This window comes from Onychomys torridus, chromosome 4 (genome assembly GCF_903995425.1).
Source record: "Onychomys torridus chromosome 4, mOncTor1.1, whole genome shotgun sequence".
NCBI classification, from domain to species: domain Eukaryota; kingdom Metazoa; phylum Chordata; class Mammalia; order Rodentia; family Cricetidae; genus Onychomys; species Onychomys torridus.
In genome coordinates this window covers 94,622,821-94,640,200 of record NC_050446.1, presented here as the reverse complement: position 1 = coordinate 94,640,200, position 17,380 = coordinate 94,622,821, and the positions used below count along the sequence as shown (strand labels likewise).

General features: G+C 41.2%; 1 protein-coding gene across 2 annotated transcripts in view; it reads left to right on the top strand.

Annotated features, from left to right (window-relative positions):
* Tmem87a (transmembrane protein 87A) overlaps positions 1-17,133 on the top strand; it is a 53,843-nt gene extending 36,710 nt beyond the window's left edge. The window contains exons 13-20 of one of the 2 annotated variants that reach the window (XM_036183015.1): positions 397-505; positions 1,385-1,443; positions 2,646-2,749; positions 8,370-8,443; positions 8,827-8,888; positions 12,101-12,156; positions 12,699-12,729; positions 15,915-17,133. In XM_036183015.1, the coding sequence (XP_036038908.1) occupies positions 397-505; positions 1,385-1,443; positions 2,646-2,749; positions 8,370-8,443; positions 8,827-8,888; positions 12,101-12,156; positions 12,699-12,729; positions 15,915-15,956 (537 nt within the window). In that variant the 3' untranslated portion in view covers positions 15,957-17,133. The remainder of the gene's footprint in view (positions 1-396; positions 506-1,384; positions 1,444-2,645; positions 2,750-8,369; positions 8,444-8,826; positions 8,889-12,100; positions 12,157-12,698; positions 12,730-15,914) is intronic. The other variant, XM_036183016.1, reaches the window with a different exon arrangement.
* The last annotated feature ends 247 nt before the right edge of the window (positions 17,134-17,380 follow it).

The following is a 17,380-nucleotide window of genomic DNA, read 5'->3' as shown; positions in this document are numbered from 1 at the left end:
TGTTCCTTGGGGACTGAGTATAGAACTCTGGAAAGCTGTGGGCACAAGTGTGATTGTGATCCTACAGTGAATTACCTGAGCCCGATAGAATCACCTTAAAGAGAGATGGTGTTAACCTGCCCCTTGCATGTTACTCACTTTATCATTTCCATTTGCCTGTTTTGTTTTTTTAATCTTTCAGAAGTTCTCTAGCCAGCCTCTACCTTTTCTCCATCCTCACCTTCATCTGTAGCCTTTTCTCACTAGTCATGGGGAGGTCAGAGTGTTGTGAAAACAGGTGAAAGTACGAGCTGTGAGATCCCTGAAGTCTAACTTTACAAGGGGACCCTGAGTCCTCAAACCTGAGAGTTAATTCACTCACCTTTCTGAATGTTTTATTCCTTGACTTGCAAACACATATTTATTAGCCTCACTCAAACAATGAAGCTCTTAAAACTTCGGAGGAACATTGTAAAGCTCTCTTTGTACCGACATTTCACCAATACACTTATCTTAGCAGTGGCAGGTAAGTTTGGGATTTTTTTAAATGTTATGTCATAATCCTGTGATTTTCTTTAGAACAGGAATTTTTTTATGTTATTATTATATTTTATTTGAATATCAGTATTTTGCCTGCATGTGTCTGTGCACCCCACCTGTGCCTGATGCAGAGTCAGAAGGAGGTGTCAGATCCCCTGGAACTGGAGTTACGGGCAGTTGTAAGCCACTGTATAGGTGCTGACAACTGAATGTGGGTCCTCTGGAAAAGTGGCCTGTGCTCTTGACTGCTAAGCCATATCTCCAGCCCCGGGACATCTTTTTATCAAAATGAAGAAGAGGGGAGATGGCTTGCTATTTAAGACCAACAGTTCAGACCCCGTCCTGATGTGGAACAGCCGCTGTGGGTTGGGAGGCGGCTCAGTAGATAAAGCACATGTCTGTCAGAGAGGCCTGGAGACCACAGTTCTGATCCCAGCAGCCATGGTGGAAACAGGAGAGTCCCTGGGACTTACTGGTCATGCAGATTGGTGAACTTGGAGTCTAGCCAGTCCATGTGCTCCAGTTTCAGTGAGAAATACTTCCTCAAAAAATGAATTGGAAAAGGAGAAATTTATTCTGATAATGCTAATAAAGTTAGCATATATTCCATTAGCTACTGAAGTAGCCAGATGATAAAGACAAAATGACAAAAATTGTAAACCTACTTTACAGAAAATGTTGGCAATAGCATGCATTATGGGCCTTGCTTGTGGTATGTGTTTAATAAATTTATATTGAAAATAACTAAGTGATAGTAATGTTTTGGGGTCAGGAATATCGAATTGTACTTCCTTAAGACCATTGAATGTAACTGGGGTTGTAAATGGCCATTCATCATCTGACCAGGTTTTTCATTTCATGCTAGCATCTATTGTGTTCATCATCTGGACAACCATGAAGTTCAGAATCGTGACTTGCCAGTCGGTAAGTTATAAAGACTGTGGTTAGGAGTGTGATAATGTTGATTGTAGTCCCAGATTCTTAGAAGGTATAAGAATTTAAGGCTAGGTCTCTGCCCCTAAGTATTCTGTGCTGCCATGTTGTGTGGTGTCCTTGCTTTTGTTTATTTATTGGTCTTAGGGATTGAACCTAGGCTCTTGTGCATACTAGGCAGAAGCTTTGCCACTAAGCCACACTCCCAGCCCCTATTGGTATGTTTTATGTGATCATACTTGTCATAGAAAAAGAATTTTGTGGATGGTAACCACAGCCTGTCATATTACTGCAAGTTTGCCTTAACTCAAAATCTCAGGAAGTGCTGAACATCATGTGTAATGATTCCTATCTTAGTAGAAGCTATGTCCTTTAGATCTGGACAGAGACTGTGGCCAATAGGATTTCTCTGGAGATAGAGCTCTCTTTTGGTTTATACTGATAAGTGACAGATGGCAACTATACAATTAGCAATAGGGCCAAGCATGATGGCACACAATTTTAACCCAGCAGGAGCATTAGAAATCTAAACCTAGAGCCCAGTGTGGCACATGCTTTTGTCCCAGCACTCAAGGCAGAAGTAGGCGAATCTCCGAATTCAAGGCCAGCCTGGACTATAAAGTGAGTTCTGGGACAGCCAGGGCTGTTACATGGAGAAACCTTGTCTTGAAAAACCAAAAGAAGAAAGGAAGGAAGGAAGGAAGGAAGGAAGGAAGGAAGGAAGGAAGGAAGGAGAGAAATTAATTTAAGCCTAAGCCAGGTATAGTGGTACGCACCTTTATTCCAGCACTTGGGAGGCAGAGGTAGACAGATCTCTGTGAGTTTAAGGCCAGCGTGGTAAAAAACAGTAAATAAATAGCAGCCAACTGTTCCTTTCCTTGAGGATTATATGAGCTGTGACACTGTGACAGGTACTCTGTGCAGCTCATCGGTGCCTTTGTGATAGCAACAGGAAACATGACCAAGGACTCTCTTTTCTTTCCAAGCTTATAGCCCCAGCGCTTGCCAGGTGCCTAGTGCATTAGCTTCTAGTAAATATAGCTTGAGTGTATAAATAAGGGGGTTTTGTTCTATGCCAACGGATTGTGAACAGTGGTAATATACAGTGTTGTACATTTCTCCCTTACTGTAGGACTGGCGGGATTGTGAACAGTGATAATATACATAGTGTTGCACATTTCCCCTTATTGCAGGACTGGCGGGAGCTGTGGGTGGATGATGCCATTTGGCGGTTGCTGTTTTCCATGATCCTTTTTGTCATCATGATTCTCTGGCGACCATCAGCAAATAACCAGAGGTACTGGGACTCTTTATTCTGCTACCAGAATGACCATGCTGTCAACTAGGGGTGCTGTATTGGGGACAGTGTCAGGTCTGAGTTGCATGATAGGTACTAGGTGGAAGTGCTTCTCCAGCTCTCCCATTTACTTGCTCAGTGGTTCTGGCATGCTGTCTCTTTTACTTCTTCGGGTCTTAGTTTCTTTTTTGTAATGAAAGACCAAGTGACTTAGGTCTCTTTTAATAGGTTATCTGTCCCCTGATAATAGATTTCTCTGCTGATTCAGTAAGCTAAATCAAGCTGAATTGAAAAAGTAAAAGAACAGGTTTATTTGAGCAGAGCAACTCCTGGGTGAGTTCTCTAGCCCAGAGATTGAGGCAGGAGAAGTCACTTGCCCAAAATAAAGCTGGCCTGTAGGCGAGCAGTGGTGAGGTGTTCACCACAAGCTGGGTTTGTGCCCACACACGGGGATGTGGATGGCTGGAAACTTCACGGGAGGAGCTTCAGTAGCCAGCAAGAGTGAGGAACTGGGCTTTTTGGTGCCTTTTCTTTCTTGGAGATTCTCTGAGAGGTTGAGGTTTGGAGAGAGAGGAATGGGGCTTTCTGGATCAAGCAGGAGTGAGCTGGAGGTTCCAGCCAAACATGTTTCAACTCTGACAACATTTTACACTATAAATAATTGGTTTAGGCATATATGGGAGAAAATAAATGAGGATCTCTCTACTTTCTGGTGTTCAGAAGTAAAAAAAAAAATTCTGTAATAAAAATAACAGAAAATAATAGAAATAAAAATCTAGCTTACTATGATGATAGGGTGAAATGAAAGTCGTGTTACCACCTGTGGAGTTTAAGGTCATTGCAGGCAGGCAACTCCTGATTAGGAGCTGCCCCATCCTTATCTCATCAGCGTCCATACCTTTGTTTCTGTTCTATTTTTTCCTCCCTTATATTTAGATGATTAAAAGATTATGTTAAGCCATATAACCCAAAAGGGGAAGGGCTAGAACTTAATAATCAGACAGATACACAAACTCAAGTAATAGAGAAAAGCAAGCTGAAGCCATACTGTAGAGAAAATGTACAACTTTTGGAGCCTCTGTTATGTCTATTCTGAGCTTGTTGCTCATTGGCTGTAATTTGGTTTAAAATGTTTCCTTTCCTCAGTCTTTAAAAGTTTTTTGTATTAGCCAGGCATGGTGGCGCACGCCTTTAATCCCAGCACTGGGGAGGCAGAGGCAGAGGCAGGCAGATCTTTGTGAGTTTGAGGCCAGCCTGGTTCCAGGACAGCCAGGGCTATACGGAGAAGCCCTGTCTCGAAAAACAAAAAAGTTTTTTGTATTACTGTCTTGCTTTCTTTTCCAAACACTGCCTGCATTCCCTGTGACTTCATATTAATCGCTTAGTTATATTAACAATGTTATATATGAGGAAGATAAGGTATAATATGGAAGAGCCTGTATATGGATGATGCACTCCAGTGTCTCCTTGTACTGTCCTCCCCACCCTGTTGTGTGACAAAACTTTTCCTGGGAAAACAGCACACGTGTCCACTTACTCCAGATAGGTAGCAACAGACCAAAGTACAGATACCACCAAATTCCAGTTTGGTGAACCAATAAGCTTTATTGGGGTTACTAACAGGAATATAGGTGAGGGGACACTTACAGGAGCAGAAATGCCTCAAAGACAGCTGCATCACCAAAGCTCACTCCAGTATGGGTGACATTTCACAAAAGCTTGGAACCTGGAGCACCCTGCACAGCCTGCAGGGAGCCCAGCAGGTTGGAGAATATACTCCAGGTGCCTCAGTTGGTCTAAGCCTCTTTCAGCAGCTTGGCTGGTTTCTGCTTCTTCAGGCAGCTGGTCTCGTATCAGAATCTTTGCAGCTTGGCTAGTCAGAGAGTCTTACTTTGTAGCTTGCCTTTTCTCAATCTTTTTTTTTTTTTTTTTTTTTTTTTTTTTGCAACTTATCTCTCATTCTCTGAGAGGGACTCTCAACTTTTACTGCTTACTCTGGCAGGGAGGGGCTTAGTGAATCTGGTTGGTTTCAGGTACTTCTGGAAGCTGTTTTGAGTTTTTTGCCTTCTTATTTAAGGAGCCTCCCCTGCAGGATAGAGTGTTTGAATCCTTAAAACTTACACTACACCCCCTTTCAGCCTCCTTCCTTAGCAGTTTTCTAAATCATATATATTTTATTAATTTATTAGTTGATGTCTGCCTTATCCTCCCATACCCCAAACAAAGCCCCAGATGTGATCCTGTGATAGCAAAGAACTATTCTACTTCTAACCAGTTAGTCAAGATCCAGAGTCTGGGAGAAGAGCCCTGATAAGGCTGTGTCCAGTCTCCTGCTGATTGCAAACTTATTGTTCCTGTTACCTCTCATAGGTTTGATAATTCACTAGACAGACACATAGAGATCACTGTAAGTGTTAGGCTTATGGCCTCTGTTTATTTCTTCTAACAAAGAAGGAAAGCTGTCATAAGCCAGGAGAAGACAGAGGATGCTGAGTTTGGAAGAACCAAACCAAAACTTCCGGCTGGCTACCTGCAGTATCACAGGCTGTACTGTACTTTCTCTTGGCCAAATAAGACTGCAGAGTATTGCCAGTCTGGCAAACCCACCTGAACCTTAGGCATCCAGAATTTTTGTTGGGGCTCTATTACATGTAGCTGTGTGGTTGACCTTACATTTTTAACCCTTTCTGGTGGTCAGACTAATACCTTTATATACTTGAATGGTTTTCTCCAGTCTTACCCAGACCTGGGGTCCCACAGCCACTTATAAAATAATCATTCACGGGCTGGAGAGATGGCTCAGAGGTTAAGAGCACTGACTGCTCTTCCAGAGGTCCTGAGTTCAATTCCCAGCAACCACATGGTGGCTCACAACTATCTACAATGAGTTCTGGTGCCCTCTTCTGGTATGCAGACATACATACAAACAGAACACTGTATGCATAATAAATAAATAAATGAATGAATGAATCAATAAATCTTTTAAAAAATCATTCAGAGGCTTATATTAATTATAACTGCTTGGCCATTAGCTTAGGCTTATTACTGACTAACTATTACACTTAAATTAACCTATAATTCTTACCTATGTTTAGCCACATGGCTTGGTACCTTTTCTCAGTTCTGCCTTGTCATCTTGCTTCCTCTGTGTCTGGCTGGTGACTCCTGACTCTCCCTTCCTCTTCCCAGAATTCTCTTAGTCTGCTTGCCCCACCTATACTTCCTGCCTAGTTGCTGGCCAGTCAGCATTTTATTAAACCAGTATACAAGAGCATTTTCCAATAGCACCTTTAGTCTCCATTTCCTGGACAGGGTCAGAACTAAAATGGATATTAGTTCTAATAAGATATACCTGAGGTCCTTTTACAGACCACACTGTTAGATCCCAAGGGAAACAAAGATATTCCCATCAAGCAAGGACCTTCTGACTGGGAGGTGGTGACACGTGTCTTTAATCCCAGTATGGGCGGAGGCAGAGGTAGGCAGATCTCTCAGTTTGAGGCCAGCCTAGGCTACAGAGCAAGTTTCAGGACAGTAAGGACTACACCAAAAAACCTTTCCTATAAACAAACAAACAAACAAACAAACAATTAAATAAATAAATAAAATAAAAAACCTTCTGTAGACATGGAGATCCCCTCCCAATGTCCAACGGCAAAAATCAGAACTTGCTTCATGTAGGATTGATTCTTCATTACACAGATGCTACCACGTTTATGTGACAGATACAGATGCACCATGAATATAATTAGCATGTAAGGGAGTCAGTTTGTGGTAGGGATATCTTACCTAATATGTCTTCTCAAACCATTACAGGGCCATTAAGATAGCTCTTTTGGTAAAGACACCTGTTACCACCATGCCTGCTGACCTAAGTTCAACCCCCCAAACTCATCTGGTAGAAGGAAAAAATTGACTTGACGTTTCCATGTTGTCCTCTGATCTCCATGTACTTACTGTTTACACACACACACACACACACACACACACACACACACACACGAATAAAAACATTACATAACATTTTTATGTATTTTGCTGCTGTAATTATTTATTTAATCCTTTGGCCTTCCAGGCTTGATACTTAGAAGGTATTTATATAGACTATGTAGCATTAAAACTGTAAAACTGAGGTGGCTACTAATAAACCCATTTCTTCCATGGACAGCCCTTTGCCATGGATTGTTACAGCTTGAGGACTCTTTTAACTCACTCTCCCAATACATTGATTATAATTAAACCTTGTGGTTTCTTGTATTAAGCTATGGCCATGCTAGATTTAAGGTAGTGTCTGTCCTTTCTGAGTTGTGGTACTAGGGATTGAACCTGGGGCCTTAGGTAGGCTTTCTTGGCGGTAGTCTCTGCCTTACTTCTCATCCTTAAGTTGTTATGTGGGCTGGGCCTTAGTTACTACATTAAATAGAGGTTGGGAGAGGGGATCTCTGTCTTACTTCGCATCCTTAAGTTGTTATGTGGCCTGGGCCTTAGTTACTACATTAAATAGAGCTTGGGAGAGGGGGTCTCTGTCTTACTCTCACTTCAGGTGTTTTTCAGACATTAACTGGGATCTTTACCAGTTAAGTTAGCCCTTAATAAGTGACCAACATTCCCTGTTCCTATCTTACTAATAGCTTTTTTTCCTCATGAGATTTTAGAACACAATAAAATGAAAGTGTTAGACAGCAATAAAACGAGAAGTACAAAACGAGGTAAAACTAAAGCCTTCTAGTCTGTTGGGGATACTGAGGAAAGGCATCGGAGACATGCTCAGTTAGTAGCTTTCTCACGTGGAGACTGAGATTTTTAAATTACCTGGGGCACCTAAAGTTACATCTCCTTTTTTTAGAAAGCTTAAAAGTTGAAGTTTTAAATTAGAGTTATTTTTCCAATATATGTCTTTGAAATACATTGTTTTAAACATTTCATAGTGACTTGAATTGGAGGGTTTTTTTTATTGCTTAATAAGAGACAGTCTTGCTGTGTCATCCAGACTAGACTGGCTTTGAACTCTTTTTTTTGTTTTCGTTTTTGTTTGTTTGTTTTCTCTGTGTAGCTTTGGAGGCTGTCCTGGATCTTGCTCTCTAGATCAGGCTGGCCTCAAACTCACAGAGATCCGCCTGGCTCTGCCTCCTCAGTGCTGGGAGTATAGGTATGCGTCACCACGGCCCAGCGGCTTTGAACTCTTAACTGTCCTGGATCAGCCTCCCTAGTTCTGGGATTGCAGGTTTGTGCTGCCTCACCTAGCTTGACTTTACTTTTCGGAAAACACTACTGAGTGTCTGGACTCTTGTTCTGTTGTCTCCATTTAGAGATGAGGAAATTAACTTGTCTAAAGTCCCCTAGTAGTCTGTGGTTCAGACCATCCTGCTACTCAGTTGAGGGAACAGGCATTTAAGCACTTTGTGGAGGGAAGAGCTGAGGGAACAGGCATTTGAGCACTTTGTGGAGGGAAGAGCTGAGGGAACAGGCATTTGAGCACTTTGTGGAGGGAAGAGCTGAGGGAACAGGCATTTGAGCACTTTGTGGAGGGAAGAGCTGATGCAGCCACACTTCCAATCTCAGCTCTCTGGTTCTCAGAGATGGTGTTCCCTGTGGCATTCCCTCTGTGCTCTTCCCCCAGGTTTGCCTTCTCACCCTTGTCAGAGGAAGATGAAGAGGATGAGCAGAAGGAACCGATGCTGAAGGAAAGCTTTGGTGAGCTTTGGAGAAAACTCACTGTTCTTGTTTGTGCTTTCAGTATTTCCAAAGAAAATAATTAAAAAACAGCAGCAACAACAACAACAACAACAACTATGTAAGCTCTGTTTGGTAGAGTTAGGGTGAAGGGAGAATGACCAAGCTTTAAGTGGAGCCGCAGTAAACCTAGTAACACTTCTGCATAATGTCCAGGTCCATTGTAGAAGTGAGACACAAAGTTAACTTGGCACCTTTATTACACACGTTAGGATAGAGGAGCATCTGTTTATAATTCAGTGAGTAAGCTTAACAGAAATCTGAGTATCTGCTTTGGTGGCTGGTGTAATGACAAAGTTAGACAATCTGTGGGCCTCTTGTTGTGTTTCCCTTCCCTTGTGCAGAAGGAATGAAAATGAGAAGTACCAAGCAGGAACCAAATGGAAATAGCAAAGTCAGCAAAGCAGTAAGTATGACTTTTTCCTTTCTTTGTGAGCTCTGCCTGGTCTGTGGCCCACTGTGGAACCCAAGATTGTTAGGGGTTAATGATTCTTTGTAACTATTAAGGCCTAAGATTGTTAGGCTTTAATGATTCTTTGTAACTATGATATTAGTATGTTTACTTTTAAAGATTTTAATACATACTATGTTTCCATTTCTTTTTTGGTTTTCTGAGACAAGGTTTCTCTATATTACAGTCTTAGCTGTCCTGTAATTAGCTCTGTAGTCCAGGCTGGTCTCCAACTCACAGAGATCCCCTTGCCTCTGCCTCCTGACTGCTGGGATCAAAGGTATTTGTGTGTGTGCATATGGATGTGAGTGGAGTAGGGTATGTGTTATGCCTGTGTACAGGTCAACAACTTAATGGGAGTTGCTTCTCCCTTACCACCATGTGAGTTTTAAGGATTGAATCCAGGTCTTCAGGCTTTGCAGCAACACCCTTACCCTCTTGAGTCATCTTGCTGGCCTATGTGAATTAACCGTTACAGCAATTGTTGTAATCACTATAAAAATTCCAGGACATTTTTCACAAATTTTTTAAGAAAGCAACTAATATTTGTAAGAATTCTCAAAAATACAAGCAAAACACCTAAGTAGTTAAAGTGTTCTTGAGAAAAATAATAAAGCTGAAGGCATCACACTAATGTGACTTTAAAATGCACCATAATGGGACTGAGGAGGTGGCTCTGCTCCATTGTAAAGCACTTTCTGTGTAATCATCAGGGGCTCAGATACCCAGGCCCAATACAAAAGCCAGGCAAGCATGTGTGACCAGGTCCTGGCAGGTGGAGGAAGGAGCATCTCTAGTGTTTGCTGGCCAGCTCATCTCGCTAATCACTGCACTCTAGATGCAAAGACCTTGTCTCAAAAAATATGTGGGTGAGCCGGGCAGTGGTGGCAGCACATGCCTTCAATCCCAGCACTCGGGAGGCAGAGGCAGGCAGATCTTTGTGAGTTCAAGGCCAGCCTGGGCTACAGAGTGAGATCCAGGACAGGCACCAAAACTACACGGAGAAACCCTGTCTCAAAAAACCAAACCAAAACAAACAAACAAACAAAAAAATGTGGGTAGTGAGGTGTCTCAGCAGTTGAAGGCGTGTGCTGCCAAGCCTGATGACTCAGGTTTCAGTGGAAAGAGAGAGCTCCTCCAAACTGTCCCACAAAGCTATAAATGAATAAATGTAAAAAAAAAAAAATCCAACTAAGGTGAGGTGAGGAATGATTGAGAAGGACAAATATTGATGTCTGGCCTGAGTGCACATATACTTATACATACCTGCATGTATATGAACACATATACTTCTACAAAATGTTCCACAGGGAGTTAGAGCTATAGTTCATAGCAGAGTATGTACAACATGTGTGAGTCCTAGGTATAACCCACAGGACAACTAAAACAAACCTACAGAGCCATCATAATCAAAACAATGTGGTGTTAGCATGAAAATGGAGAATGAACCAGTGGAACATGGTAGAGAGCCTTGAGGTTACATTCATACATTTCAGGTCATTTTAATTTTGACAGAGGAACTAAGGACAGATAGTAAGAAAAGGACTTTTTTTTTCTTTTTTCAAAAAATGATGTTAGAGAAACTAGAAGTCTATTCAAAATGAAGTAAAGGCTCTGGGGGATATAGTTCAGTTGTAGAGTTCCAACATTGCTTGCCTGAATGAGGTCCTAGGTTCAATCCCCAGGACCATAAATGGAGTGAGTTTTGGGTGTGTGTGTGAGATTAAGGTCTTAAATGTAAGGCCTGAAACTGTAAAACTCATAGAAGAAGACAGGAGACATTGCATCATATTGGTCTGCATAATGAGTTGGTTTTTTTTTTTTTTGGTTTTTTTTTGTTTTTTTTAATTTGGATCAAGCAACTCAGTCCACAAAATCAAAAATGGAACAGCCGTCACATAGAATTGCATCAAACCAGTAAGCTGCTATATAGTTGACAGAGTAAATAGCCGTGGAATGAGAGAAAATATGGTTAATATCTATGTATAAGGAACTTAAAACAAGTCAGTAGCAGGAGAACTTGCTGATTAAAAGGAGGCAAAGGACTTGAATAGAAATTCTCATAGGAAGATGTTAAAATGTATGTTTAAAAAATGCTCACCCCAACTAATCAAGAAATGCAAAATAAAACCACAGTGAGCTGTCTGTCACCTTATAGCTGCCAGAATGGCTGTTATCCAAAGGCAAAAGATGAAAACTTTGGTGAGAAGGGGGAGTACTAGCAACCCTATATGTGCTCTGTAAACATGGGTTAGTGGGGAGTCCCTGAAAATCCAAGTAAAGCTACTTACTCCGTGACTTGTAATCCTGCTGCTAGGTATGCAGTCCTAAGAAGTCGACATTCTGAAAGGATGCCTGCATTCCCAGCTCATTGTGGCAGCCTCAGCAGCAAAGATACTTCAGTAAAGTTCATTCAGTGACCAGGGCATGCTTGCACACACCTTTAATTCCAGCACTCAGCAGGCAGAGGCAGGCAATCTCTGAGTTCAAGGCCAGCCTGGTCTACAAAGTGAATTTCCAGGACAGCTAGGGCTACATAGAGAAACTGTGTCTTGAAACCCGCCCCCACCCCCAAAAAAAAAAGTTTCACTCAGTGGATGACTTAATGAAGAGAGTATACATAGTCAAATTGCATTTATTCTTAAAACAGTAGGAAATCCTGACATTTCAGTGACACTGCTGAACTAGAAGACATTTCGTTAAATAAGTCAGGTATCGAAAAACAAGTTCTTCATGATCCTTGTTTGTGAAATCTGATAATGTTGAACTCACAGGGGAAGAAGCATGAGTAGTAGTTAGGGGTTGGGATACCAGGGAGAGGTTAGTCAAAGGTATTTGTTGTTCTTTTTTTTCCCCCCTGAGACAGGGTTTCTCTGTGTAGCTTTGGAGCCTGTCCTGGAACTCGCTCTATAGACCAGGCTGGCCGCGAACTCACAGAGATCCACCTGGCTCGGCCTCCCAAGTGCTGGGATTAAAGGTGTGCGCCACCACTGCCTGGCAGTTAGTCAAAGGTATTTGAAGAAAATTTTTAATAAAATTTTTTTGTCAGCCTCAGTTGCCAGGTGCATGTACTATATAACAAAAGGCTGCTAAAAGAATAAAGGTCTTTTGAACTCAGATCTATTCTTGAGACATGTTTTAGTAACAGTTGGTATTTATGTTTCCAGCAGGAAGATGATTTGAAGTGGGTAGAAGAGAATGTTCCTTCTTCCGTGACTGATGTGTAAGTGTTTGAATCATTACTATATGCACCCTGTTTCAGTGCTAGTATTTACTTTATTATTATTTTAGTTGACAAACTGAAGAGAAGTCTAATGAGAATATGGATCAAACAGTGGTTAAAAGATTAGGAGTAACATTAAAAACAAAAATAAGGGTTGGGGATTTAGCTCAGTGGTAGAGAGCACAAGGCCCTGGGTTCGATCCTCAGCTTCAAAAAAAAAAAAAATAATAATAATTAGGATTACTCATTCAAATGATATCTGTTTAGAAATATTTAGCTCTAGGTCAGTCTAAAATCCATAAGGTATGCCTTTAAAATGTGATGTTAATGGGCGTTGACCCTGCCGCACTGTAGAGTATGTTTTATTCTTTCTATAGAACTTGAGCAACTCTGATTCTCTATTTACTTTTGTTTCTCCTCTTAAAGGGCTGTAATAAGATAAATCCTAGCTGAGTTGTAAAAAAAGCTTTAAATTGCATTCATTGTTCTGTTGTCCTTCATGAACTGGTTATGGCCTTATTATATGTCATGTTTCTCTGCAGAGCACTTCCGGCCTTGCTGGATTCAGATGAGGTTAGTAATCAAATCACGGGCATTATCTCTGTGGACCTGGTAACTAAGTAGTATTCATGAATATTCTGTGGAGGAATCTTATCCTTCCTGTATGTCTGTGTAACATACTCCCTTTTCCAGAGTTGTATGTTCAGACTTAGAAATGTTTTCATTTAAAAGTTGAGTAACAAGCCGGGTGTAGTGATGTACACCTTTAATCCCAGCACTCAGGAGGCAAAGGCAGGTGGATTTCTGAGTTTGAGACCACCCTGGTCTATAGAGTGAGTTCTAGGACAGCCAGGGCTACACAGAGAAACCCTGTCTCAAAACAAAACAAAACTAAAAAGTTGGGTAACAGACACTGAACTCTGTATTATGTAGTTCCTTTGTCTTTAAAAAATTCAAATTTATCATACTCTAATCTTGGCAAAACTAGGAATAATGTTGAAAAAAGAATATAGTAGTAGGGATTTAGCTCAGTGGTAGAGTGCTTGCCTAGCAAGCGCAAGGCCCTGGGTTCGGTCCTCAGCTCTGGGGAAAAAAAAAAAAGAATATAGTAGATTAAAACAAATATAAATTATTTCAAGTAACCTATACTACTAAATTCAGTGTTTCTGTGTTATTGTTCTATAAAATGAGATTATAATTAGTACCTCTGATATTTATGCTGATTTTAAATCTGTTTTTCCCTTTAAAATTTGTTTTAATTTTATTCTGTATGTATGAGTGTTTTGCCTGAATGAAACCTGTGCACACACCACTTGCATGCTTAGTGCCCTTGGAGACCAAAGAAGACATCTGGACCCCTCAAACTGGAGTGACAGGTGGTTGTTAGCCACCATGTGGGTGCTGGGAATTGAACCTGGGTTCTCTGAAAGAGGTGCTAGTTCTCTTACCTGCTGAGCCATCTCTCCAGCTGAAATTTTTAAACTCTGACTATGATTCTATACAGTCTATTAAGAAGCTTTCACATGGTTTTATAGAAGAATTGTAACCTGACCATATGGAATTGAGTGTATACATCTTTTGGTATGATGTTTGTTTTCACAACAAAATGTCTCTGTAACAGCTCTGGCTGCACTGGAACTCACGCTGTAGACGAGGCTGGCCTTGAACTCACAGAGATCCACTTGCCTCTGCCTCTGAGTGCTGAGATTAAAGGTGTGCAAACCTTTAATCCCAGCACCACCAACCTGCTGTGTACATCTTTTGAGTGTTAGGGTATTCTAATCATTGTTACAAAGTGTTTAGAAACATTTTGCCTGATTCTGACTCATTGTGTTGAATTGTCTACCAAAACAACTTGTTTTTTTTTTTTAGCGATTTATTTGTTTATTATTATTATGTATACAGTGTTCTGTCTGCACATATCCCTGCAGGCCAGAAGAGGGCACCAGATCTCACTACAGATGGTTGTGAGCCACCATGTGGGTTGCTGGGAATTGAACTCAGGACCTCTGGAAGAGCAGTCAGTGCTCTTAACCTCTGAGCCATCTCTCCAGCCCCTGATTTTTTTTTTTTTTTTTTTTTAAAAACTGGCCTGCTGTATGACAGTATAAAAATGTCAAATCCTGAAGCTGTTGGATATATTGAACAATGAAAACCCTTCATTTCTGATCTGAATTATTCCACACAACACTTTGGTTTCTGGGTTATATTCTTTAGATTCCTGGATCTCTTTCAGGATCTTCCTCTGTTGCAGGATAGTATTATCACACTGTGAACCCCAAGATTGCGTGATTTACTGGAAAAACCTGTTTCTAGTTGTGGTGTGGCTCAGCCCTAGCACACACCTTTAATCCAAGAGCTTTCTGCTTGAATATTGTAAACAGGATTAAATCAAGTCAACCATGGGTCAAGAGCAAGCATCCAGTTGACAGGAAGTGAACGTAGGATTATTAGGAAAAACCATAGAGTAAAGGGAAGTCAGAGGGACGGATAGACGTACACACAAGAAGTAGAAGGGAGGGACATTCAGTGTGAGCAGAGCTGTTTGAGACAGCATGGGAGAAGTGGGGAGGCTTCTGGAATGTAGGCTGAGGAGGAAGGTCAGCTGGGTGCTTTCTCTGCCTCTCTGAGCTAGCAGGCTTTCACCCCAGCATCTGGCTCCTGAACCTTTATCGGTAAAGTCAAACAATTGAAAAGCAACATTCTTCTGCTTTCTGAATGCCATCACGGACTCCCTTGGTCTCATCTCTCTAGTCCTACTGTGTGCAGCTAAATAGGACAGACTGTATGAAGCCATTGATGGCTTACATGAAAATACAGGGTTACTACAGTGCTTTTGGGAATTAATTTCACCCTTTAATATTTGCCTTTGTGGAAAAACTATAAGACTTTGCAAGTAAACATAATGGCTACCACAGCCTTCTTTATGTGGTAAGAAAACACAAATTTTAACATCCTTAAAATCTTTGTTTTCATTTCCAAGACAGGGTTTCTCTGTGTATTCCTTGCTGTCTGAGAACTCACTTTATACACCAGGCTGGCCTTGAACTCAGAGTTGTGAGTGCTGGGATTAAAGGTGTATTCTCATATGCCCGGCAACCTTGCAATCTTCTTTTAGTGTACAATACTTGTGTGTGTGTGTGTGTGTGTGTGTGTGTGTGTGTAGGCCAGAGGTCTGTATCATTGTCTTCCTCTGTGTGTGTCCACCTTATGTTTTGAGACAAGGTCTCATTAAACCTGCAGCTTGATAGTTCAGACTGGCTGGGTAGTGTGACCCTGGATCTGAGCACCTCTATGCCTAGTGTTGGGGTTACAGGTGGTTACTAGTACACCTATTTATTTATATATTATTCTATGTAAGTGTTTGCCTGCATGTATGTAAATACATCATAAGCGTGTCTGGTGCCTGAGGCCAGAAGAAGGTACAAGGACTTCCTCCCCTCCCCCCCCACACCAGAGTTTAGTTAAAATTAGATTTCCACATATCTACAGTACAACACTGTGTTTACTTTTACCTTTGACAATACAGTATTGCACACTGAAAACTGTAAGGATGCTAAATTTCCTTCTGAGTTGTAGTTAAGTTTCGCCTTGGATGGGGCCTGTAATGTTTTAGTATCTTCATAGATACACTGCTGCAAATAATTAACACTGAAAAGTATTTGTGGAAAAATACTTTTGAGCCATTTTTATAGAAATTGTTTGGAATGTAGACCATTTTATGTTCTGTACTTAGAATACATCTTTTTCCTCCTTAGGAACGAATGATCACACACTTTGAAAGGTCGAAGATGGAGTGAGCAACGGGAAACTGCGTTAAAGATGGCTCGTACCAGGGAGGAGACCAGCGAGGGTGTCAGTCTTCTGCACTGCGCCATGGGATTCAAGGAAGCAATGGCATCTTGCTCTGTTCCTTGATCTTTATGCACAGAGCTGGGGAGAGGTGTCAGCCAAGAACAGCTTACTGAAAACATGTTCATTGGATGAGAAAATCTACAAGCTTCTTTACATCATTGACACCCTTCCCTCCCAAACCCTATCATGGCTGTTTCTGCAACCTACATGTTGTCCCTGGACTTTCTGTTCAGTTGTTTAATCTGTCAGACTAGGAAGTTTAATGTTTCTGAAAGGACTATGTCAATCTGCACCATAATTTGTCATCTCTAGGAGCAACTGCCTGTGATTTCATTTATTTAGGAAGTTGTATCGGTGATGGGAGAAATTGTCATTTATCTTTCAGTTTCCCGAGAAGTCAAGGTTTCATCTTGCAGAAGTAGTGAAAGTGAAATAGGCCCTTCTGAGTTAAGGAGCCATAGATCTATCTATCAGTGACCAAAAGGGAGAGGGAAAAAGAGAGAGAAGGTTACATGTGTTTGAAAATCAAGTGCAATTTTGTTTACAAATGGTGTATATTAAAGATTTTTCTATTTCAGATGTGCTTTAAAGAGAAATATTAGCTTAACTCTTCTGACATCTGATATTATGACACATCCCATTGCTGGCAATGTGGTGCACACTCCAAAAATTTTAACTACCGTTTAGTCGGCCTCCAAGGGCAGCTTTGTAGTCACAGGCAATGCTTGGTTTGCTTTCATGTCATTCTTTGGGATTGCACTAGGTGCGGAGAGGCACTCTGTTTAAGTGCTAGGGTTATTCACCTTGCAAGAGGGACTATCCTGCTTCAGAGGGGGAGCTCAAAGAAAGGGAACAGGCCCCATTGCTTTTCAAGCAGTTATTCTTGCGTGAGTGGTATGGAGGCCCTGACTGCTGCTCTTTTTTTTTTTTTTTTTTTGATGGTCTGTTCTAGTATCTGGTGTTGGTTTAGAGACTGCTTATAAGGAGCATCACCAGGTGTTGGGATTCACTTGAAGCGCTTATTTCTGTTTTAACAGTTCTGTCTAGTTTTGCCTTCCCCAGATTTTTGTTCTACATGAAAAGTTCATGCCACTTTTTAATATAAAAATTTTAACAAAATTATTGGTTTCCTCATTTATTTCAAATTTTCTCTGTACAGATTTTCTCACTTTCTATTGAAACTGGTGACCACAATTTAAAATAATGCTCATTGTATGTTCTGTTTGCTTTCATTGTCGTGATAAACACTCTGACCACTGGGCGGTGGTGGCGCACGCCTTTAATCCAGCACTTGGGAGGCAGAGCCAGGCGGATCTCTGTGAGTTCAAGACCAGCCTGGGCTACAGAGTGAGTTCTAGGACAGGCGCAA